The sequence below is a fragment of the Dendropsophus ebraccatus genome, chromosome 14, assembly GCF_027789765.1.
Source record: "Dendropsophus ebraccatus isolate aDenEbr1 chromosome 14, aDenEbr1.pat, whole genome shotgun sequence".
In the NCBI taxonomy this organism is placed as follows: Eukaryota; Metazoa; Chordata; class Amphibia; order Anura; family Hylidae; genus Dendropsophus; species Dendropsophus ebraccatus.
Genome location: NC_091467.1, coordinates 4,869,097 through 4,895,451, shown reverse-complemented (window position 1 = coordinate 4,895,451; position 26,355 = coordinate 4,869,097). Strand labels below are relative to the sequence as shown.

The following is a 26,355-nucleotide window of genomic DNA, read 5'->3' as shown; positions in this document are numbered from 1 at the left end:
CAGGGCCCCCTACTCCATCTATACAGGATATGTATATACAGGGCCCCCTACTCCATCTATACAGGACATGTATATACAGGGCCCCCTACTCCATCTATACAGGACATGTATATACAGGGCCCCCTACTCCATCTATACAGGACATGTATATACAGGGCCCCCTACTCCATCTATACACTACATGTATATACAGGGCCCCCTACTCCATCTATACAGGACATGTATATACAGGGCCCCCTACTCCATCTATACACTACATGTATATACAGGGCCCCCTACTCCATCTATACACTACATGTATATACAGGGCCCCCTACTCCATCTATACACTACATGTATATACAGGGCCCCCTACTCCATCTATACACTACATGTATATACAGGGCCCCCTACTCCATCTATACACTACATGTATATACAGGGCCCCCTACTCCATCTATACACTACATGTATATACAGGGCCCCCTACTCCATCTATACACTACATGTATATACAGGGCCCCCTACTCCATCTATACACTACATGTATATACAGGGCCCCCTACTCCATCTATACACTACATGTATCAGGGCTCCAGATGGCGACCAAAATGGTCGCCAATGCGACTGACGTTTTGCAAATGGCGCCCAGATTTATTAATCTGGGCGCCATTTGCGACTGGCCCCGGCGGCAGCGCGCTGTCTCTTTAAGATGCGCGGCTGATGCGCGGCTGCCGGGGGTGTCCCGTCCTATCCCCGGCAGCGCGGCGCATCAGTGAGCTGCCTGGGGCCCTGACTTCCGGCACAGGAAGCGCGCGTCAGAGACGCTTCCTGTGTCAGAAGTCACAGCCCCGGCGTACAGGGAGCTCACTGATGCGCCGCGCTGCCGGGGATAGGACGGGACACCCCCGGCAGCCGCGCATCAGCCGGGGACAGCGCCTGAAGAAGAAGAGGATCGCCGGGGGAGCGGGTTGTCAGGTGAGTTTGTGTGTTTGTTTTTTTTTAAATATTGCTTAGCATAGAGGAAAGGGGGGGGGGGGCATCTATAATGAGGGGAGAAGAGGGGCCATCTTCAAGGGGGGGAGAGGGGGCCATCTATAAGGGGAGGGGGTATCTATAAGGGGGGGAGAAGAGGGGGCATCTATAATGGGGGGGAGAGGGGGCATCTATAAGGGGAGGGGGTATCTATAAGGGGGGGAGAAGAGGGGGCATCTATAAGGGGGGGGAGAGGGGGCATCTATAAGGGGAGGGGGTATCTATAAGGGGGGGAGAAGAGGGGGCATCTATAATGGGGGGGAGAGGGGGCATCTATAAGGGGAGGGGGTATCTATAAGGGGGGGAGAAGAGGGGGCATCTATAATGGGGGGGGAGAGGGGGCATCTATAAGGGCAGGGGGTATCTATAAGGGGGGGAAAAGAGGGGGCATCTATAATGGGGGGGAGGAGGGGGCATCTATAATGGGGGTAGAGAGGGTCATCTATAAGGGGAGGGGGTATCTATAAGGGGGGGAGAAGAGGGGGCATCTATAATGGGGGGGAGGAGGGGGCATCTATAATGGGGGTAGAGGGGGTCATCTATAAGGGGAGGGGGCCATCTATAAGTGTAGGGCAAACTGGCTGCAGACACTGGGAGATAGATATATGCACAATTATTATTATCAGGGCCCCTCAGGTGTCTGTATTGTAGGGGGTCACTTGCATTAGTCACTAGGTGAGAGATATATCTATCTATATACACATCTTGTGGGGGGGTCACTATGGCTGCAGTCATAAGTCTAGCTCAGTATGTATAGACTGTTGCAAGCTTTTAAAGGGAACCTGTCGACCCCCGTGCCGGGGTGACAGGCTCCCAACCCCCCGTTAGAACCCCCTATACTCACCTCATCGCGCCGGGTCCCGCTTCTGGAGGTGGTCTGGTCACGGAGATCTAAGCCGCTGCAGCCCGGCGCGCACACTGAGAGATGAGTCCAACACTCATAGAGAATGACGGAGCGCTGGACTCTCCTGTCATTCTCTGAGCGTTGGACTCATCTCTCAGCGCACGCCGGGCTGCAGCGGCTGAGATCTCCGTGACCCGACCATCTTCAGAAGCGGGGTGAAGATGAGGTGAGTATAGGGGTCTCTAACGGGGGGTTGGGAGCCTGTCACCCCGGCACGGGGGTCGACAGGTTCCCTTTAAGTTCAAGTTCAGAAGAGTAAGCCTCATTAAAAGGCTAGCCAAGTGAGGCTGAAGTACTGAGTCAGACTATATGGTTGTCAAGTTGCAAGTTTCCATGTTGAACGTTTTCAAACTAAGAAAAGAAAGAATCTAAAGGAGGAGGAGGCTGCCGTGGCCTCTGCACACAGTAAGTCCCATGTAACATAACATTAATTTTACATGGTTTAAAATGTTGGCGACCAAATATTCTATTTGGCGCCTAAATTTTTCAGGTTAGGAGCCAATGGCTCCTAGGTAAATTTTTTAGTCTGGAGCCCTGTGTATATACAGGGCCCCCTACTCCATCTATACACTACATGTATATACAGGGCCCCCTACTCCATCTATACACTACATGTATATACAGGGCCCCCTACTCCATCTATACACTACATGTATATACAGGGCCCCCTACTCCATCTATACACTACATGTATATACAGGGCCCCCTACTCCATCTATACACTACATGTATATACAGGGCCCCCTACTCCATCTATACACTACATGTATATACAGGGCCCCCTACTCCATCTATACACTACATGTATATACAGGGCCCCCTACTCCATCTATACACTACATGTATATACAGGGCCCCCTACTCCATCTATACACTACATGTATATACAGGGCCCCCTACTCCATCTATACACTACATGTATATACAGGGCCCCCTACTCCATCTATACACTACATGTATATACAGGGCCCCCTACTCCATCTATACACTACATGTATATACAGGGCCCCCTACTCCATCTATACACTACATGTATATACAGGGCCCCCTACTCCATCTATACACTACATGTATATACAGGGCCCCCTACTCCATCTATACACTACATGTATATACAGGGCCCCCTACTCCATCTATACACTACATGTATATACAGGGCCCCCTACTCCATCTATACACTACATGTATATACAGGGCCCCCTACTCCATCTATACACTACATGTATATACAGGGCCCCCTACTCCATCTATACACTACATGTATATACAGGGCCCCCTACTCCATCTATACACTACATGTATATACAGGGCCCCCTACTCCATCTATACACTACATGTATATACAGGGCCCCCTACTCCATCTATACACTACATGTATATACAGGGCCCCCTACTCCATCTATACACTACATGTATATACAGGGCCCCCTACTCCATCTATACACTACATGTATATACAGGGCCCCCTACTCCATCTATACACTACATGTATATACAGGGCCCCCTACTCCATCTATACACTACATGTATATACAGGGCCCCCTACTCCATCTATACACTACATGTATATACAGGGCCCCCTACTCCATCTATACACTACATGTATATACAGGGCCCCCTACTCCATCTATACACTACATGTATATACAGGGCCCCCTACTCCATCTATACACTACATGTATATACAGGGCCCCCTACTCCATCTATACACTACATGTATATACAGGGCCCCCTACTCCATCTATACACTACATGTATATACAGGGCCCCCTACTCCATCTATACACTACATGTATATACAGGGCCCCCTACTCCATCTATACACTACATGTATATACAGGGCCCCCTACTCCATCTATACACTACATGTATATACAGGGCCCCCTACTCCATCTATACAGGTATATAGGGCAGTATTACCAGCTGCTGCTGCTGCCCTAAGCACTAAACCTGAGGATGCCCCATCCTCACTCATCAATTAGCATCAGGACTGGTAGGTAATAGCTCAGACGTCACATTTAACACCTCCACACCAGACCTTACCAAAACCACCACACCAGACCTGACCAATACCGCCATACTGTGACTGGATAACACTGCCAGACCTGACCAATACCACCATACTGTGACTGAATTACAACTCCATACCAGACCTGACCAATACCGCCAAACTGTGACTGGATAACAACTCCATACCAGACCTGACCAATACCACCATACTGTGACTGGATAACAATGCCATACCAGACCTGACCAATACCGCCATACTGTGACTGGATAACACTGTCATACCATACCAAATAAGACCGCCACACCAGACCTGACCAATACCGCCACATTGTGACTGGATAACACTGCTATACCAGACCTGACCAATACCGCCATACTGTGACTTGATAACACCGCCATACCAGACCTAACCAATACCGCCATACTGTGACTGGATAACACCGCCATACTGTGACTGGATAACACCGCCACACCAGACCTGACCAATAAAGCCATACAGATGAATCTGCCAGACCTGACCAATACCACCATACTGTGACTGGATAACACCGCCATACTGTGACTGGATCACACTGTCATACCAGACCTGACCAATACCACCATACTGTGACTGGATAACACTGCCACAGCACCTCGACCAACTCTATACTACAGGTATACCGAACCCCAAACTATACACTACAGGTATACAGGACCCCCGAACTATATACTTCAGGTATACAAGACCTCCACCAACTCTACACTACAGGTATACAGGACCCTCTATACACACTGACACTTTATAGGTAATAATGACATGGATTATCTGTACTGTACACTGTATCCTATAGACTCAGCTGTGGTATCTATATCATTAAAATGAAAGTCTCTCTGTCTGTCCCATATAGACTTCCAAACGCCTGAACCGTTTGACCCCAAATTTGTCACACAGATACATTGGGTGCCCGGGAAGGTTTTAGCGAAGGTCCCGTCCCTGCCAGATGTACAGGAGAGGAGGGGGAAGAGCTGCGCCCCATAGAGATGAATTGGAAAATCTCCACACTGCACACAGGTGATATAATTAGCTGCAGCTGCCCAGAGGAAATGGCAGTTGGGAGCCTTAGCAACCAATAGGATTACTGCTTTCATTTTCACAGGGAGCTGGAATGTGAATGGTTGCTAGGGCAGCTGCCTCACAACATCCACAGTAATAACTGATAGACCCCCTACTCCATCTATACAGTACATGTATATACAGGGCCCCCTACTCCATCTATACAGTACATGTATATACAGGGCCCCCTACTCCATCTATACAGTACATGTATATACAGGACCCCCTACTCCATCTATACAGTACATGTATATACAGGGCCCCCTACTCCATCTATACAGTACATGTATATACAGGACCCCCTACTCCATCTATACAGTACATGTATATACAGGACCCCCTACTCCATCTATACAGTACATGTATATACAGGACCCCCTACTCCATCTATACAGTACATGTATGTACAGGACCCCCTACTCCATCTATACAGTACATGTATGTACAGGACCCCCTACTCCATCTATACAGTACATGTATATACAGGACCCCCTACTCCATCTATACAGTACATGTATATACAGGACCCCCTACTCCATCTATACAGTACATGTATATACAGGACCCCCTACTCCATCTATACAGTACATGTATATACAGGACCCCCTACTCCATCTATACAGTACATGTATATACAGGACCCCCTACTCCATCTATACAGTACATGTATATACAGGACCCCCTACTCCATCTATACAGTACATGTATATACAGGACCCCCTACTCCATCTATACAGTACATGTATATACAGGACCCCCTACTCCATCTATACAGTACATGTATATACAGGACCCCCTACTCCATCTATACAGTACATGTATATACAGGACCCCCTACTCCATCTATACAGTACATGTATATACAGGGCACTACAGAGAATAATAGAAGGATGGACGACACTGTGCTGGCTTCAAGTCAAAATAGCTTCAAGCTGGTGGGTGCACGTCCCAACGAAAGTCGACCCCAACTTCACTGGATAACCAATTTGTAGAGAAGTGGACGGCACTCCAATAGTGTAAAGTGATGATTTATTCACCCAATCACATACAGCAACGTTTCGACTCTAACCTGAGTCTTTTTCAATCCTTGGTGTGTAGTAATGATATATGGATTATATCTAATAATAATATAATTTGTATCCTACAGACTCAGCCGTGGTGTGTATCTGGTATATAGGTAATGATGTATACTGGATGTATGGATTATTATAGACTTAGCTCTGGTATATAGGTAGTGATATATACTGCCACATATATGGATTATCTGTATGTTGTATCCTATATATTCAGCTCTGGTATATAGGTAATGATGTATACTAATTATATATGGATTATTTGTACTATGCGTTGTGTCCTATAGACTCTGGTATATAGGTAACGATGTATACTGCCAGATATATGGATTGTTATTTGTACCCTGTATCCTATACACTCAGCTCTGGTATATATGGATTTTTTCATCACTGTATCCTACAGACCAGGCTCTGGTATATAGGTAATGATATATACTGGCAGATATATGGATTATCTGTAAATTGTATCCTATAGACTCATCTCTGGTTTATAGTTAATAATGTATGGATTATTACCTGTATGTTGTATCCTATGGACTCAGATATGGTATATAGATAGTGATATATAGTTGTGCTCAGAAGTTTACACCTCCCGGCAGAATTTTTGCTTTATTGTCCTTTTTCCAGATAATATAAAGGATAACACACAAAACTTCCCCTTATGGTTAGTGGTCGGGTGACTCCATTTATTGTCACACTACTGTGTTTTCTCTTCTTATATCATAATAACAACCAAAAGCATCCAAGTGACCCTGATCAAAAGTTCCATCCCCAAGTTCTTAGTAGCGTGTATTGCCACCTGTAACATCCAAGGACCGCTTGAAGTCTCTTGTGGTGGTTGTGGAGGAGGCTCCTTATTTTCTCAGATGGTAAAGCTGGCCGTTCTTCTTGGCACAAAGCCTCCAGTTCCTGTAAATTTCTGGTCTGACCTGCATGATCTGCACGCTGAGATCTCCCCAGAGTGGCTCAATGACACTGAGGTCAGGAGATGGAGATGACCTCTCCAGAACCTTCACTTTGTTCTGCTGTAGGCAATGACGGGTTGACTTGTTGTCATGCTGGAACGTCAAAGCATGCCCCATGCGCAGCCGCCTGGGTGATGAGCGCACGTTTGCCTCCAGTATTTTCTCATAACTGACTGCATTCATCTCTCCTTCATCTTTGACCAAGTTTTCTCATCACTCCTAATGACCTTGTTCTAGAAGTTTTAAGGCTTGTTTCTCTGTGCTGTTTGGTGTATTGTAGGCAAAATACTTTGTGGCATTTGCCCAGTAATGGCTTCTTCTGACTACTCCACCATGCAGCCCGTTTTTCTTTATGTGCCTCATTATTCTGCATCTTGAAGCAACAACGCTGCTGTTTTTTTTTTTTTTTTTAGAGGGAGTCCTAGGTTTCAGCTGATGATGATTGTGGGTTTTTCTTGGCATCCCGAACAATTTTCCAGGCAGTTGTGGCCAAAATATTTCTCGATTTGTGTCAACTTCAGTGCATGTTATAAGGCCAAAATCACCAGGGTATGTGAACTGTTTATCATGTTTTTGGTTGTCCTGATCAACCCGTCATTGCCTACAGCAGAACAAAGTGAAGGTTCTGGAGTGGTCATCTCCATCTCCTGACCTCAGGATCATTGAGCCACTCTGGGGAGATCTCAGCGTGCAGATCATGCAGGACAGCCCAGGAACTTACCGGAACTGGAGGCTTTGTGCCAAGAAGAACGGGCAGCTTTACCATCTGAGAAAATAAGGAGCCTCCTCCACAACTACCACAAGAGACTTCAAGCTGTCATTGTTGTTAGAGGGGGCAATACACCGTATTAACCCCTTACTGATCTGCCTATTTTGGGCCTTAATGACCAAGCCATTTTTATACTTTTTTTTTTTTAAACGTACACTTCAACGTGCGGTAAAAGTAACATAATGTATTCCCTGGGTGACTTCGATTGCAGCGATACCAAATTTGCATCGTTTTTATTTGAACTATTACTACTTTGGCACAGTAGAAACGATTTTCTTGAAGAACACGACGAACCGTCCCACATTGTAAGATCTATAGTGTTTGTATTTTTTTTGTGGGAAGGTTTATAGTTTTTATTCATACAAATTTTTTACGCATATATATCATTTCTTTTATGTTTTTCTGAGGCAGACAGACAAAATAAAGCAATTCTGACTAGCATTTTATAGCTTGGGTCGTTACGGACGTGCCAATACCAAACGTATAGGGTTTTTTTTTTTTAAGTTTTAAGGTAAAAACACACACTGAATCCACAGCGGATCCCCTGCAGATCCCTTGCCGGTCATTTTCAATGAGATTACTTACTCGTAGCGGGATTGACGGCCCCCTAACCCCCCGCCGGCCGGTACATACATTACCTGCTCCATGATCTATCTTGCTTCAGTTGCTCCCGGACGTCCCACTCAGCCAATCGCTGCGCTTCCCCGTCGCAGCCACTTTGTGGCTGAGTAGAACGTCCAGCCGGAAACCCACGAAGCAAGCCAGAGTGTGGAGCTTGTAATCTCATTAAAAATGAGCCAGTAAAAAGGCCGTATGTCTCAGAAAAAGGCCCATTTCTCAGGCCAAAAACAAGGCGTATTAGCAGTCACTAATGGGTTATGTACTGGGGTATGTAAACTTCTGATCAGGGTCATTTGGACGGTTTTGGTCGTCATGTAACCTTCTGAGCACAGCTGTATACTGCATATATGGGTTATCTGTACATTGTATCCTAAAGACTTGTCTCTGGTATATGGGTAATGATATTTACTGCCAGATATATGGAGTCTCTGTATATAGTATCCTATAGACTCGGCCCTGGTATATAGGTAATGATATATACTGCATATATGGATTCTCTGTATATAGTATCCTATAGACTCTGCTCTAGTATATAGGTAATGATATATACTGGATATATGGATTCTCTGTATATAGTATCCTATAGACTTGGCTGTGGTATATAGGTAATGATATATACTGGATATATGGATTCTCTGTATATAGTATTCTATAGACTGTGCTCTAGTATATAGGTAATGATATATGGATTCTCTGTATATAGTATCCTATAGACTCGGCTCTGGTATATAGGTAATGATATATACTGGATATATGGATTCTCTGTATATAGTATCCTATAGACTTGGCTGTGGTATATAGGTAATGATATATACTGGATATATGGAGTCTCTGTATATAGTATCCTATAGACTCGGCTCTAGTATATGGGTAATGATATATACTGCATATATGGATTCTCTGTATATAGTATTCTATAGACTGTGCTCTAGTATATAGGTAATGATATATGGATTCTCTGTATATAGTATCCTATAGACTCGGCTCTGGTATATAGGTAATGATATATACTGGATATATGGATTCTCTGTATATAGTATCCTATAGACTCTGCTCTAGTATATAGGTAATGATATATACTGGATATATGGATTCTCTGTATATAGTATCCTATAGACTCGGCTCTGGTATATAGGTAATGATATATACTCGATATATGGATTCTCTGTATATAGTATCCTATAGACTCTGCTCTAGTATATAGGTAATGATATATACTGGATATATGGATTCTCTGTATATAGTATTCTATAGACTCTGCTCTAGTATATAGGTAATGATATATACTGGATATATGGATTCTCTGTATATAGTATCCTATAGACTCTGCTCTAGTATATAGGAAATGATATATACTGGATATATAGATTCTCTGTATATAGTATCCTATAGACTGTGCTCTAGTATATAGGTAATGATATATACTGGATATATGGATTCTCTGTATATAGTATTCTATAGACTCTGCTCTGGTATATAGGTAATGATATATACTCGATATATGGATTCTCTGTATATAGTATTCTATAGACTGTGCTCTAGTATATAGGTAATGATGTATATACTGGAGATACAGATGTTTCTGTTCTGTTATTTGGTCCTTATAGACAGAGGGTTGTGGTGATCTGGAGTCGTGTATGTGCTATATACAGGTGACGCGTCTCTCATAGTGACAGTGGTCCTAGGGTGGGTTATAGATATTATATATTATACAGGGTCAGGGGTATGTCTCATATATGTGAGTGATATGTTGTACAGTGTTATGTATAGTAGTTGTATTGGTTATACATTATACAGGGTCCGGTGTTGTCTGTCTGTCTTTATATGTTTTCCGTCATTCTAGTTCTTGTATTAATGTGACTTACAGACTCATAGCTGAGTGTTGGTCGGGGCTGATCCCTACATATGGCTGATCATTGGTGATATAGCATAGTCTCCTGTGTATGAGGTAGTGTTATAGCATAGTATCCTGTGTATGAGGTAGTGTTATAGCATAGTCTCCTGTGTATGAAGCAGGGGCTCTGGGTAGTGTAATAGCATAGTCTCCTGTCCTGTGTGTATATGAAGCAGGGCTCTGGGTAGTGTTATAGCATTGTCTCCTCTGTGTATATGAAGCAGGGGCTCTGGGTAGTGTTATAGCATAGTCTCCTGTCCTGTGTATGAAGCAGGGGCTCTGGGTAGTGTTATAGCATAGTCTCCTGTGTATGAAGCAGGGGCTCTGGGTAGTGTAATAGCATAGTCTCCTGTCCTGTGTGTATATGAAGCAGGGCTCTGGGTAGTGTTATAGCATAGTCTCCTGTGTATGAAGCAGGGGCTCTGGGTAGTGTTATAGCATAGTCTCCTGTGTGTATATGAAGCAGGGGCTCTGGGTAGTGTTATAGCATAGTCTCCTGTGTATATGAAGCAGGGGCTCTGGGTAGTGTTATAGCATAGTCTCCTGTGTGTATATGAAGCAAAGGCTCTGGGTAGTGTTATAGCATAGTCTCCTGTGTGTATATGAAGCAGAGGCTCTGGGTAGTGTTATAGCATAGTCTCCTGTGTATATGAAGCAGGGGCTCTGGGTAGTGTTATAGCATAGTCTCCTGTGTATGAAGCAGGGGCTCTGGGTAGTGTTATAGCATAGTCTCCTGTGTATGAAGCAGGGGCTCTGGGTAGTGTTATAGCATAGTCTCCTGTGTATGAAGCAGGGGCTCTGGGTAGTGTAATAGCATAGTCTCCTGTGTGTATATGAAGCAGAGGCTCTGGGTAGTGTTATAGCATAGTCTCCTGTCCTGTGTATAAAGCAGGGGCTCTGGGTAGTGTTATAGCATAGTCTCCTGTGTGTATATGAAGCAGAGGCTCTGGGTAGTGTTATAGCATAGTCTCCTGTGTATATGAAGCAGGGGCTCTGGGTAGTGTTATAGCATAGTCTCCTGTATGTATATGAAGCAGAGGCTCTGGGTAGTGTTATAGCATAGTCTCCTGTGTGTATGAAGCAAAGGCTCTGGGTAGTGTTATAGCATAGTCTCCTGTGTGTATATGAAGCAAAGGCTCTGGGTAGTGTTATAGCATAGTCTCGTGTGTGTATATGAAGCAAAGGCTCTGGGTAGTGTTATAGCATAGTCTCCTGTGTGTGTATATGAAGCAGGGGCTCTGGGTAGTGTTATAGCATAGTCTCCTGTCCTGTGTATGAAGTATGGCTCTGGGTAGTGTTATAGCATAGTCTCCTGTGTGTATATGAAGCAGAGGCTCTGGGTAGTGTTATAGCATAGTCTCCTGTCCTGTGTATGAAGCAGGGGCTCTGGGTAGTGTTATAGCATAGTCTCCTGTCCTGTGTATGAAGCTGGGGCTCTGGGTAGTGTTATAGCATAGTCTCCTGTCCTGTGTATGAAGCAGGGGCTCTGGGTAGTGTTATAGCATAGTCTCCTGTGTATGAAGCAGGGGCTCTGGGTAGTGTTATAGCATAGTCTCCTGTTTGTATATGAAGCAGGGCTCTGGGTAGTGTTATAGCATAGTCTCCTGTGTATGAAGCAGGGGCTCTGGGTAGTGTTATAGCATAGTCTCCTGTGTGTGTATATGAAGCAGGGCTCTGGGTAGTGTTATAGCATAGTCTCCTGTGTGTGTATATGAAGCAGGGCTCTGGGTAGTGTTATAGCATAGTCTCCTGTGTGTATATGAAGCAGGGCTCTGTGTAGTGTTATAGCATAGTCTCCTGCTCTGGTTATAGACAATATGATCAGCCGATAAGTCAGCATTCTCCATTGTTCCTTGGTGGATTGCCTGCTCCTATGTGAACATTGTTCTAACAGTCATTATTCGTCCGGTGTAACAGAAGGAGAAGCTTTTGCTGTATTGGATGCCGGGAGTCCGAGCTGCAGGATTTTCAGGGGATTTACACAGTCTTTACACACCACATTGTTCTGTGGTGGGGGTGTTCTAGTGTCTGGGTCCGGTGTTTTTACATGAAGGGATATGGGCTGCCGTCAGAGGAAGGTGTACCTGGTTATGGGAGCATTCTCTGGGGTAACATGCTGGGGGTATCTTTAGTGCTAATCCCTACTGTGGGGATCCCCTACCCGTGCTGGGAATGTTATGTCCTATGTGTTGTCTTCACTTTTAAAACCATTTTTCTTTTTTTATTGAAAGTAAAGGGTTCACCCAAAAAATTTTCAAATCAACTGGTGCCAGAGATTTGTAATTTACTTCTATTTAAAAAAAATCCAGTCTTCCAGTACTTATCAGCTGCTGTATGTCCTGCAGGAAGTGGTGTATTCTTTCCAGTCTTACACAGTGCTCTCTGCTGCCACCTCTTTACATGTCAGGAACTGTCCAGAGCAGCAGCAAATCCCCATAGAAAACCTCTCCTGCTCTGGACAGTTCCTGCCATGGACAGAGGTGGCAGCAGAGAGCACTGTGTCAGACTGGAGAGAATACACCACTTCCTGCAGGACATACAGCAGCTGATAAGGACTGCAGATTTTTTTTAAATAGAAGGAAATTACAAATCCCTGGCACCAGTTAGAAAGAAAAACATTTTTAGTTTACATCCCCTTTAAACTTCCTCTTTTCTTATAGTGTCTCCAACTCCTGCACAGATTTGTCTCCATGGCAACAGACTACAAGCAATCTCAGTGTAGTCAGATTCTGTATGTGTGTGTGTGTGTGTGTGTGTGTATGTGTATATATATATATATATATATATATATATATATATATATATATATATATATATAATATTGATCCTGCTTTATGAAATGCATAGAAAAGAAACAAGTAGGCGGCACTACTTGTGCTGCTATGTACAGCATACAGAATAATTGTTCAGTCCTGTTGGTGTTAATGGTGACATTAGTTTATAGGTGACGTCACTGATTGTCGCTGTCTTGCAGAGTCCTCACGTTCAGGGGAATGACTGATGGTCGCCTCGCGGATCCCGACCCCATAGAGACAACATGGATGGGATGAGGTAACTGCACACTGGCCACTAGAACCACATTTCAATGGATACAAAGTACAAGGAAGATCTCTTCAGAAAATATGTACAGTTCCATGAGTCCAAACTGGAAGCTTCCGATAGTAAACAGCGAGCTGTCAGCGATGAGTACCTCCGCACCGCCGCCTCGGCCTTACTCAGCCTGCCGAAGATTGATCCCATTTATAGATTCCGGCTGATCAGGTTTTATGAAGTCTGTGAGAACTCTCTGAAAACCCTGCGAACGTCCAATCTACGCTCACTCCACAATGCGGCAGCTATGCTGGAGACCATCGGTATTAACCTCTTCTTGTATCCCTGGAAGAAAGAATACAAGAACATTAAGGTGAGGACCGGCCACGGGACCCCACAAGTGTATGTACACAGGATGTATAACACAGGATGTAACTCAGGATCAGTAATGTAATGTATGTACACAGTGACCACACCAGCAGAATAGTGAGTGCAGCTCTGGGGTATAATACAGGATGTAACTCAGGATCAGTAATGTAATGTATGTACACAGTGACCTCACCAGCAGAATAGTGAGTGCATCTCTGGGCTATAATACAGGATGTAACTCAGGATCAGTAGTGTATGTACACAGTGACCCCACCAGCAGAATAGTGAGTGCAGCTCTGGGTTATAATACAGGATGTAATTCAGGATCAGTAATGTATGTACACAGTGATCTCACCAGCAGAATAGTGAGTGCAGCTCTGGGGTATAATACAGGATGTAACTCAGGATCAGTAATGTATGTACACAGTGACCACACCAGCAGAATAGTGAGTGCAGCTCTGGGGTATAATACAGGATGTAACTCAGGATCAGTAATGTAATGTATGTACACAGTGACCCCACCAGCAGAATAGTGAGTGCAGCTCTGGGGTATAATACAGGATGTAATTCAGGATCAGTAATGTATGTACACAGTGACCACACCAGCAGAATAGTGAGTGCAGCTCTGGGGTATATTACAGGATGTAACTCAGGATCAGTAATGTAATGTATGTACACAGTGACCACACCAGCAGAATAGTGAGTGCAGCTCTGGGGTATAATACAGGATGTAATTCAGGATCAGTAATGTATGTACACAGTGATCTCACCAGCAGAATAGTGAGTGCAGCTCTGGGGTATAATACAGGATGTAACTCAGGATCAGTAGTGTATGTACACAGTGACCCCACCAGCACAATAGTGAGTGCAGCTCTGGATTATAATACAGGATGTAACTCAGGATCAGTAATGTATGTACACAGTGATCCCACCAGCAGAATAGTGAGTGCAGCTCTGGGGTGTTTCCTTTCCATGATGGTTGGTCAGACTGTGTTGTGTTGCTCTTGTTCCTCACATGATCTTTCTGTCCAGCTCTTACTCTTGTTTGTTTCTTCCCCAGACATACACTGGGCCCTTCGTATATTACGTGAGAGCTGCTTTAATCGATGATGACATCCGGCACATCTTAAACCACATGGGTTATGTACAGGAACAGGGGGCTGTCTACAGACTGAAGGACCATGTGGACACCACGCAAGTCAAGAGAGTCTCCTTTGAACTTTTTCTAGCCCGAGTTGAATGTGAACTTTTATTGGAAATCTACCTACAAGTAAAAGATAAAGGCTACTTGGAGGTGGACGTGGTGAACGAACGTAAGAACAGCAATGAAGACGTCAGAGGCTGCACAGACGAAATGAAGAGACGCGTGGAGTGTAAGGAGTCCTTAAACATATCCATGGCCAGGATGGTCCTTCAGAAATCAGCCAGCGAGAGGGCTCCATCCAAGGATTACTTTAAGCAGAAGGTAACAAAACCATCCAAATCTGTGGACACCTACGACAGCTACTGGGACAGCAAAAACAAGCCGCCGCTTACCGCCTCCCTCAGCCTACGCAGGGAGCCCATCCTGGTAGACGCCGAAGACGACCTGAAAGACGAGATCATCCGTCCCTCGCACTCCCTGCTGGCCATGCCCAGCTCCTTGCACGGCTGCTCCGATGAGTTCCTAAACCTTTCCTCCAACCCCAACGGGCTAATACGAGCCAACGCTACATGTGGCTACTTCTCCAACGAGGATGACGTAGACTTGTACACGGACATGGATTCTAGATTACTAAATGTGAAGAGGCAGGAGCTGGCCAAGCCCGATTCTTGGCTGTTCGAGAACAAGATGAACCCGTCTTATCACAAGCGTTCGCACGTAGCCAAAGAGACTGTATACGTAAAGTGCCAAACCTGCGGCGTATCCTCCGGCAGCCCCTTATGCCAAAAGTGTGAAAGTATGTTTATATACAGACCCGACGGCCCGTTGCTCAAACAGAACAACCTGTCCATCAAAACTACTGTACAAAACGACAACTACTTCTCGGGCTCGGCGCTGCGAGAGAAGTCTTCATACGGGACGTCGTCCCAGGACCGCGCATCTCAGCCCAACGCCAAAATGAAGCCTTCCTCCTCCACCATGCGCTGCGGCTTCTGCAACCGAGCCGGAGCGTCCAACACCTGCACCGTCTGTTCCAAAGTCTCGTGCGATGCCTGCGTGGTGGCTTACTCTCATGAATATTGTTGCCGAAAAAGCGAATATCACAAGTTTGCACCAAACAATCAGCTAAATTATAAATCCTCCCAGCTGGCCCACCTTGTGTACAGATAAACGCCCATCATTTTGTTCTTCATCCTTTTGTTTTTTATTTTTATTATTTTTTTCATTCTTTGATAAAAGGGCTAAAGGACAGGACCTGTGAACTGGAATATCCCACTGACCGCTAGAACACAAACCGCAGGAAGGGTTGAGGGAGGAGATCCCGCTCAGCGCTGTGTGGTTTCTTACAGACCTTGCTGCTATACCATGGTGCAATAAATCCTTAGGCTTGCTGTTTAAATTAAGATCCGGGAGACGTAATGTGTTCAGAAAGAATATCCTGTATATAGAAAAAGCCATTGTCTGGATTCTGATTGACCCGTCAGAATGAGAAGCGCTTACCCCTCCCCCTCTCCGCTCTGCTCCACCTGTTAATTTCTATAGCAAGTGCGCACTTCCGAAACACGTCGCCAGAAACGACGCTAAATTCTATAGCAGACGCAGTTTATATGGATCGTCTCCACCCGCCAGAATGGTGACAAGGTTACTTGACCCTGGTTACTTTCCTTAGTAGTTAATGTCTGGTTTGCATGCAGTGGCCCAGCCAAATGGTATTTAAGATTCAGTGTCTTGTTCTGAAGTTCCTGAGAGGGTCGCGCCCTGACCTCTGGCACTTTACTGTCTATACTATAGGTAAGTGGGTTATTAAAGACTATATCCTGTTTGTTTTTTTTTTCAGTAAATGCAGGAAGTTTGTCACTCGGCGAATTTCCATATTCCTCTATAAAACGGTTTTGTTCATGTCGTGTTCGGTTCTTTAGTTCCACAGAGAAGTTTATTGATGCCATGAAAATCCGAAATAAAAGTGGATTGAGATTTATTTACCGACGCGTTCTGCCGCCCCTCTGTCCAAGTGCTTCATTGTGTTAAGTCGCCTCTTTATTCGTTGCGTTTTGTTTGCCGTTTTGCAGACGGTAAAGTGAGAATCTACCTATGAATGCAGTTCGCTTTTGTTTTTTGTCTCCATTCTTAAAGGGGTACTCTGGCAAATTTTCTTTAAATCCCTTTTTTTATTATTTTTATTTTTTATTAAATCAACTGGTGTCAAAGTTATATAGATATGTAATTTATTTCTATTTAAAAATCTCTAGTCTTCCAGTACTTATCAGCTGCTGTATGTCCTGCAGGAAGTGGTGTATTCTCTCCAGCCTGACACAGTGCTCTCTGCTGCCACCTCTGTCCATGTCAGGAACTGTCCAGAGCAGCAGCAAATCCCCATAGAAAACCTCTCCTGCTCTGGACAGTTCCTGACATGGACAGAGGTGGCAGCAGAGAGCACTGTGTCAGACTGGAGAGAATACACCACTTCCTGAAGGTCATACAGCAGCTGATAAGTACTGAACACTGGAGATTTTTAGATAGAAATTACAAATCTATATAACTTTCTGACACCGGTTGATTTTAAAGATTTTTTTTTTCTTCTTTAGTTCTGTGCAGCTTCTTTATAGTGACCCTGACACTAATTGACACTTCATGTTTCTGATACATTGCTCCCCATCTGCTGCATTAACATTGGTTTAAACGCTCCCATTCTACACTAGAGTTCCCCAAACTATGGCTCTCCGGCTGTTGCAGAACTACAACTCCCATTGTGATCTGAGTGGCAGCCTAATCCTGCATGGAGGGGATTGTCGTTCTGCAACATTGGAGAAATGTAACCATTCTAGATATATTGGGAAGTTTCTGGCACAAAAATGTTGGATCTAAGAATCTTGGTAACAGGTGGCGATTCACTTTAAAGAAGTTAAAGGGGTTTCCAACCATATCCTAATTATACCATGTCTTGTTAGATTGGCCATAAAAGTGACTGGTTGGGAACACCAGGACCACTAGCTATCCTGGGATTGGCGGTGTCTGTCTCCTGTGGAGATGCAGAATCGGCTGAGCGTTCTCCTAGTTAGATGCATGTATCAGAGCGGCCTTCCTTCTCTGCCGTGGATGCATGGTTTTAGCTTCTTCAGCCACCTCTGATCACACTTCTGTGGCTGTCCAGGTGATATACCATAGCAGTATATATCCACGTGATGAGGGCCTCCTTCAGGGGTGTAGGAGCTGGCAATACTAGACTCCATCCAGACTTTTCCATGAGGCTTTAGTTACACAGTTTGGCATCTTGTAGGATTACTTGGCGGGTCAGCAGATGTTGGTGTTGCTCCATGGCAGCCCCTGTGATCTCTTGCCTCACCCCTAGATGGCGCTCCTCAAGGTGCAGGTGCGTGCCACATCTCCTCCTCTCCCTGTATAAGCTTGAAGGGTCCCATTGTTTCACACATAAGCCACAATCCATGCAGTGTTACCAGAAACACAGGAACAATGTCATGCGGCCGTCATGTACGAATACTTTCAGAGATATTTCTTGTAGGAATTATATACTGTATATAAGACGTATTATAAACTGTATCATGTTTATGGTCTCTGTATTACTGGAGGAGCTGAGCGCTGTCACGGCACTGCTGCAATAACCGCTCCCCTGGCGCCATCATTGTGCCGCTCTACACTGAGATGATATATATTATCGGGGAGGCCAGAATCTCCGCTTATCACCTGAGGTGTCACAGGCCTCATCTTAGTATACCTACATGTATAGAGCTAGAAAGCAGATGGCCTGGACTGTCAGGGGACCCTATGGGCTTGTTGACCACCAATACAGGTGATAGGGCCATGTGGTGAACTTATAGTCCTCCAGCTGTTACAGGACTACAATTCCCATTATACCTGGGCGGCCATATGTTTCTGTCTAGGCGTGGTGGAAGCTGTATTTTAGAAACAGCTGGAAAGCTATAGGTTCCCCATCGCTGTGATAGGGGGATGTATGGCTGACGTCAGCATGGTGTCTGATGAGCGGTGTGGCCATAGATCATTCGCCCCTCAGCCCGATGTCTGAGCCATGTAATGCTCAGTCGAGCCTCAATCTATCCATGACAGGCTCGGCCATCTTATAGGGGCCCCTAGAACAAGTGCCAATACTACCCTAACCCTGAGGTGGGATGTGGTGGTGCTCCATGTGTAGAGGTAACAATACCTTTATGATTGCAGATTCTGCTCGCTGCCATTCTCTTCTACATGTAGTGGTAGGAAATGTCTAACCTGTGACCCTTCAGCTGCTGCTGAACTACAATTCCCATCATGCCTAGACAGCCAAAGGTTTAGCTGCCCAGGCATGATGGGAATTGTATTTTTTCAGTCACTGACAGCAAGCGTAGATACTAGAACTGGATGCATAGAGTCAATCAAAAGGTGACACTGAGCTCAGGTTGGCTCAGTGTACGCTGCTCAGCCGCCGGCCTCCTCGTACCCCGTATCCGGCGTCTTTTTCTATGACGCAGAGCGTGCACAATGACTATAAACCAGCAGCGGACGACCTCCCTTTTCCCTCCACCCGTGTACATTTCTAATGTGAATACCAAATGATGAGCTCTTATTAGATGTATATAAGGAATCTGTCACTATAAGAGGGACTGTACAGCACTGATCACGTGACGTTACTTCTGCCGGTTCTCCATAGACAATGCCAGCGTCCGCGGACCACCCAGCACTACATAGCGGAGCCTGCGATGCCACGTATCCTCTCCTGTGATCACGGCTCGGGCAGCGTGCCGTTCCTGTGCGTATCTAGTGCCATACAAATGACTAGTCGTATGACCTGTGGTGAACTGCCAGTTATATCAATGCTATTTTTGTGAATATTCGTTGTATGGGTTTGCTGTGATGGCCGTAAAGATCGAAAATATAAACTTCCTTTAAGAACTGGGCCTTCTGGGTTTTCTTTTCTTTCTTTGTGTTATGTTTTGTTGTGTGAGATTCCTATGTGGTGCCCTGCCAGGACCTTCCTCCTTGATGACATCGCAGGGAAGATGTTCTGGGCATCCAGTAGGAGGCAGTGTGATGTGAACATGGAGGAGATTACTCCGCACATACTGGGGATACTCAGGAGGAGTAATGTTCTGCAGATCATCTGCCACATGGTAACATAGTCCAAGCCCCAGGTCTCCATGTGTCTACAGCATGTGTAATAGTATATCCTGTATCTGTGGGGAACGTCCAACTATGCTGTATACACAGTGTATATACTCTTCCTAGTTATGGCTGATTGGACAGCGACTGAACCATTATTGGACAAAGCCGATGGGCTCTGCTCCACAATACACATGAAGGACAGCAAAGTGTAAAGTCACATTTATTGGGATGTAAGTGAAGTGTAATAACTGCAGATCTCCTGTATACACACTGGGGTGCAGGGGCAGATCTCCTGTATACACACTGGGGTGCAGGGGCAGATCTCCTGTATACACACTGGGGCAGAGGGGCAGATCTCCTGTATACACACTGGGGTGCAGGGGCAGATCTCCTGTATACACACTGGGGCAGATGTATAGTCACGTGACTTGCTTTACACTTATTCTGTCCATAGTAGACAAAGGGGTGCTCCCAGCTGTATCCAGTGTAGACAATGCTCCGTGAGCTCCAGACTGATACATTGTACATAGCTAGTCCTGCTCTCATCTGTATCCAGTGTAGACAATGCTCCGTGAGCTCCAGACTGATACATTGTACATAGCTAGTCCTGCTCTCAGCTGTATCCAGTGTAGACAATGCTCTGTGAGCTCCAGACTGATACATTGTACATAGCTAGTCCTGCTCTCAGCTGTATCCAGTGTAGACAATGCTCCGTGAGCTCCAGACTGATACATTGTACATAGCTAGTCCTGCTCCCAGCTGTATCCAGTGTGGACAATGCTCTGTGAGCCCTGGACTGATACATTGTACATAGCTAGTCCTGCTGTGTATCCAGTGTAGACAATGCTCTGTGTGCTCCAGACTGATACATTGTACATAGCTAGTCCTGCTGTGTATCTAGTGTAGACAATGCTCTGTGAGCTCCAGACTGATACATTGTACATAATTTAAATAGTGATTACGCTTCTTGTCCTATGGGGGATGGGCAATGTAGATGGGGTCTTCTCTCCTCCCTCCTTTCTATGCTATGTAGTCCCTCATAGACTCCGTATGCAGCTGTGGCCCTCAGCTCAGTCAGTTGTGTTGCAGCTTCATTGTCCTCTAGGGGGAGACAGAGCTCCAGCCATGAAGATGTGAGCAGCTTATGGCGTCTGCAGGGATGAGCACAGAGCCCCCCGCAGGGATGAGCACAGAGCCCCCCGCAGCGCACAGGTGACCGGGGGTCATACACGGGTAGGATGACTAATAGTATGCCAGTAATATCCTATCACAATAATACTCTACTCTAATACTCTGGGCTGAGAGACTGTGGAACCCTGCCCCCCTATTACCACCATATTGACCCTAATAGGACATGGGGGTCCCCCCATAAGCTGCCCCCTACAGTCACTGCTGACTCTATTCCTGCACATATCACCTGGACTCAGGCAGGTGGAGGGGTCCGGCCTCTGTGGCTTCAGGAGATGATGCTGTAATGTCAGGGTCAGCTAAGGACAAGTAAGGGAACCCCCCAACCCCATCTCTCAGTCTGCAGTATCCAGCATTGTTGTGCTACCATTAGTCAATCACTAGGTGGCGCTGCAGGGCAGGAATCCTTTACTGACTGCACCAGAGTGGAAGCTTAGAATTATCCTCAAGTTCTCCTCTATAAGGTCATTTTATATATATATATAATCTGTGTGTGCGTGTGTATATATATATTTATTTGTGTGTGAGAGAGAAGGAGAGATATACACTGCTCATAAAAATAAAGGGAACGCTTAAAGAGTCACTGTCGTATTTTCTATTTATTTTTTGCAGAAAACAATAGTTCCGGTGATTTTAAGAAACTTTGTAATTGGGTTTATTAGGCAAATCTGCCATTATCTGCATTTAAAAAGCCTTTTCCCAGGTCCCCCCCCCCCCCCTTCTTTTCCATCCACTGCAAAATATCAGGAAATTGTGACTTGTTGCATCACACACAACCCTGTCTGTTCTATAGAGAGGGGAGGGGGGGGGGGAATTAGCAGCAGAGAACAAAGGATTACAGGCATGAAGCTGGGTGACAGTGGTATTCAGAGGTCAGAGAGGTCAGTGCTGACTGTCAGAGGAGATAGCCGAGTCACGTAGTTGTAAATTAACTCTTTTTTTTTTTTGTCCTGTTTTGGTGTCTCATTTCCCTCTTTCTATAGGAGAACAATGAAGACAGGGGGGAGAGCTTCAAACTGCTTTCTCATGATAAAAATTCATTTTTTGGCTAATAAACCCCAATTACAAAGTTTCTTAAAATCGCCTGGACTATTGATTTCTGCAAAAAAATTTTTAATGACAGTGACACTTTAAGGACTGCAACCTAGATCTGAATGATACAATCACATTCCAGGCTCCATCTAAAGCCGCTAGTACACAGGCTGATGTGGAGAGGAAGCGAGTGATGATGTGTAGTGGGGCCCCTGTCTGACCTGCCTGTGGCCCCTGGCTCTGCTCCTCATCCTGCCGCAGTCTCGCTCTCATCTCCATCTTTAGTATCTGATCAGATTTGGGTTTGAGCTCAATAACTTTCCTCAGGGTCGGAGCCAAGTTTCCTTCTGCTGATCCGTCTGCTGATCATTATTCTGAGAGGCCGAGCTGAGACGCAGTCCTGGATGGTGGACAGTTTGTATTTATACTCCGCTTATGTCACCAGAGAGGACAGAGGAGTCTGGAAGCAGAGAAGACAGGAGAGGACAGAGGAGTCTGGAGACAGAAGACAGGAGAGGACAGAGGAGTCTGGAGACAGAAGACAGGAGAGGACAGAGGAGTCTGGAGACAGAAGACAGGAGAGGACAGAGGAGTCTGGAAGCAGAGAAGACCGGAGAGGACAGAGGAGTCTGGAAGCAGAGAAGACCGGAGAGGACAGAGGAGTCTGGAGGGAGAGAAGACAGGAGAGGACAGAGGAGTCTGGAGACATGAGAGAGGACAGAGGAGTCTGGAGGGAGAGAAGACAGGAGAGGACAGAGGAGTCTGGAGACAGGAGAGGACAGAGGAGTCTGGAGACAGAAGACCGGAGAGGACAGAGGAGTCTGGAGACATGAGAGAAGACAGGAGAGGACAGAGGAGTCTGGAGACATGAGAGAGGACGGAGGAGTCTGGAGGGAGAGAAGACAGGAGAGGACAGAGGAGTCTGGAGACATGAGAGAAGACAGGAGAGGACAGAGGAGTCTGGAGACAGAAGACCGGAGAGGACAGAGTAGTTTGGAGACATGAGAGAAGACAGGAGAGGACAGAGGAGTCTGGAGACAGAAGACCGGAGAGGACAGAGGAGTCTGGAGACATGGGAGAGGACAGAGGAGTCTGGAGACAGAGAAGATAGAAGAGGATAGGACAGAGGAGTCTGGAGACAGAGAAGATAGAAGAGGACAGGACAGAGGAGTCGAGACAGAGATGATAGAAGATGACAGGAGAGAGGAGTCTAGCAGCAGCCCTATGCTCTGCCCCCATTAAGAATACATGCATGTTCAGCTACATTGAGCATACAGGTGTCTGTGAGGATTAGGATAGAAATGTATGGCCTATATGTACATGGAGTTTGCTGGAGGGTCCTGAGCCGCCCCCATCTGCATATAAGACTATAGACATCTCAGTGCTGTGTCCACTAAGCAGCCTCCATGGTCACCACATGTCTGGTCCCCCTTAAGCCTCACTGAGGGGTCACCGCCCTCCGTTCACACAGCACAATTCCTTTAAAAAATTTTCCAGTAAATTATGATTTTCCTTTGATGACATTTTCAGATAAAATCCTGGAAGTGGGATGAAAGCGCAGTGTAATGTAATAACGCTCCCTGTGGGATCCGCTCCTCCCAGGGCTCCATGCTTCTCACACTTATTATATGGGGGGAGAAGAAGCAATAGTGTTTCCGGAATCATCTCCATAGGTTCAGGATCCCACACACATTCATATGGAGCCCAGGAGCCGATACCCTGCATGTCTACCACCCTCTCTACCAATGTAATAGTACAGAAATATCAGAGGAAATAACCTGTAGGTAACTGATACCAGGAGATGGGATGTGCAGTGTGAACCCGGAGGACAGCAGGGAGAACGGCTATAGGTGTACATGATATCCTCTGGCCGCACCTCTATGCCTCTGTTCACACTGCATGTTGCACGCTGCATTTTACTTAAGTACAGACAAAAGAAGAGTAGACTGTCTCTGAGGACACCTTAACGTGGTGACATGGGACACTCTGTTTGATAGTTTGCTATTTTTAATATCTATAGACCACCTTTTTATCGTGTGTACACGGGGGGTGTAGGTAAGCGCTTGCAACTGTAGGTTGCAGTTATTGAAGATGTTACATTACAGAGTAATAGTAATGCTACCCATACAGAGAAAGAAGAGAGGGTCAGAGGGGATCCTGCAAGACTTTACTGCCCCTATATACAAATATGTAACTACTATAATACTGCTCCTATAGAGGACTATAACTACTATAATACTGCTCCTATATAGAGGACTATAACTACTATAATACGATCCAAGGAGAGACTGAAGCGCTGCACCTCACACCTATGGCTGATACTAGTGCCTCTCAGCTGCATATAGAAAAAACATCAGAAGTTTGTGTGTAAATTGATCAAGCCACACTGCCCCATGTACCAACGTGCAGGTCTCTGATACACATGGCTCCCTACAGTTAGTCCACACTGTGTCGGTCAGTGACCACCACCCCCGCCAGGTGTGCACAGTCTCAGGTAAGGGGGGCCATGGAACGGCCCTGCAACCCCCACGTCACAGGACCAGACCCAAAAAAAGCCCCCCCAAAAACACCCAGCCGCCACCACCGGCGGAGAAGGTTGCCCCCAAACAGCACAAGTCTGGATAAGGTATTACACTCACCATAGCTGCTGCAGACAGAATGGGAAACAGGAGGGATTAAAACCATGTGCACTCAGGTGTCTCCTGCTGATTGCGGTCATGTTGTCTTGCCAGGAGGAGTGCAAAACACGGAGAAAGAAAGAAACAAATACAATCCCCTTTATAAGACCCATGTGACCCAAGTCAGCAGAGCATACACTGTGCTCACAGGACAGTACCTCCATGTTTTTCCCATTCTGTCTGCAGCAGTTTTGGTGAGTGCAATACCATATTTATACTTATGTTGTTTGGGGGCAGCCTTCTCCGCCGGTGGTGCTGGCTGGGTTTTGGTGGGGCATTTTGGGTTTGGTCCTGTGACATCAGGGTTGCAGGGCCATTCCATGGCCTCCCTTCCCTGCATGTGCACGCTTTGCGGGGTTGGCAGTCACTGACCGACACGGTGTGGAGTTATCCCTTGTGAACCAGGAGACCTGCACGTTGGTACACGGTGCGATATGGCTTGATCGATTCATATTCTAACATCCTGAAGTTGGTTTTTTTAATAATAGGCTTAGCAGCATTAGTATCAGCCATAGGTGTGATGTGCAGCTGCTTCTCTCTCTCCATGTCGGATAACTACTATAATACTGCTGCTATATACAAGAATATAACTACTATAATACTGCCCCCTATATACAGGAATATACTACTATAATACAGCTCCAATATACAGGAATATAACTACTATAATACTGCTCCTATATACAGGAATATAACTACTATAATACTGCCCCCTATATACAGGGATATAACTACTATAATACTGCTTCTATATACAGGAATATAACTACTATAATACTGCTCCTATATACAGGAATATAACTACTATAATACTGCTCCTATATACAGGGATATAACTACTATAATACGGCTCCCTATATACAAGAATATAACTACTATAATACTGCCCCTATATACAAGAATATAACTACTATAATACTGCTCCCTATATACAGGAATATAACTACTATAATACTGCTCCTATATACAGGGATATAACTACTATAATACTGCTCCTATATACAGGGATATAACTACTATAATACTGCCCCTATATACAGGGATATAACTACTATAATACTGCTCCTATATACAGGGATATAACTACTATAATACTGCTGCTATATACAAGAATATAACTACTATAATACTGCCCCCTATATACAGGAATATAGTACTATAATACAGCTCCAATATACAGGAATATAACTACTATAATACTGCTATATACAGGAATATAACTACTATAATACTGCCCCCTATATACAGGGATATAACTACTATAATACTGCTGCTATATACAAGAATATAACTACTATAATACTGCCCCTTATATACAAGAATATAACTACTATAATACTGCTCCTATATACAAGAATATAACTACTATAATACAGCTCCAATATACAGGAATGTAACTACTATAATACTGCCCCTATATACAGGGATATAACTACTATAATACTGCTCCTATATA

At 45.2% G+C, this 26,355-nt stretch overlaps 1 protein-coding gene across 6 annotated transcripts in view; it reads left to right on the top strand.

Annotated features, from left to right (window-relative positions):
• SPATA2 (spermatogenesis associated 2) overlaps positions 1-26,355 on the top strand; it is a 43,740-nt gene that overhangs the window by 3,891 nt on the left and 13,494 nt on the right. For 2 of the 6 annotated variants that reach the window (XM_069952326.1, XM_069952323.1), the window contains exons 2-3: positions 13,318-13,746; positions 14,803-17,152. In XM_069952326.1, the coding sequence (XP_069808427.1) occupies positions 13,429-13,746; positions 14,803-16,056 (1,572 nt within the window). In that variant the 5' untranslated portion in view covers positions 13,318-13,428 and the 3' untranslated portion in view covers positions 16,057-17,152. Of the gene's footprint in view, positions 1-4,819; positions 4,980-7,524; positions 7,609-13,317; positions 13,747-14,802; positions 17,153-19,549; positions 19,792-26,355 lie in introns of those variants that run through there. The other 4 variants (XR_011359715.1, XM_069952324.1, XM_069952327.1 and 1 more) reach the window with 4 other exon arrangements.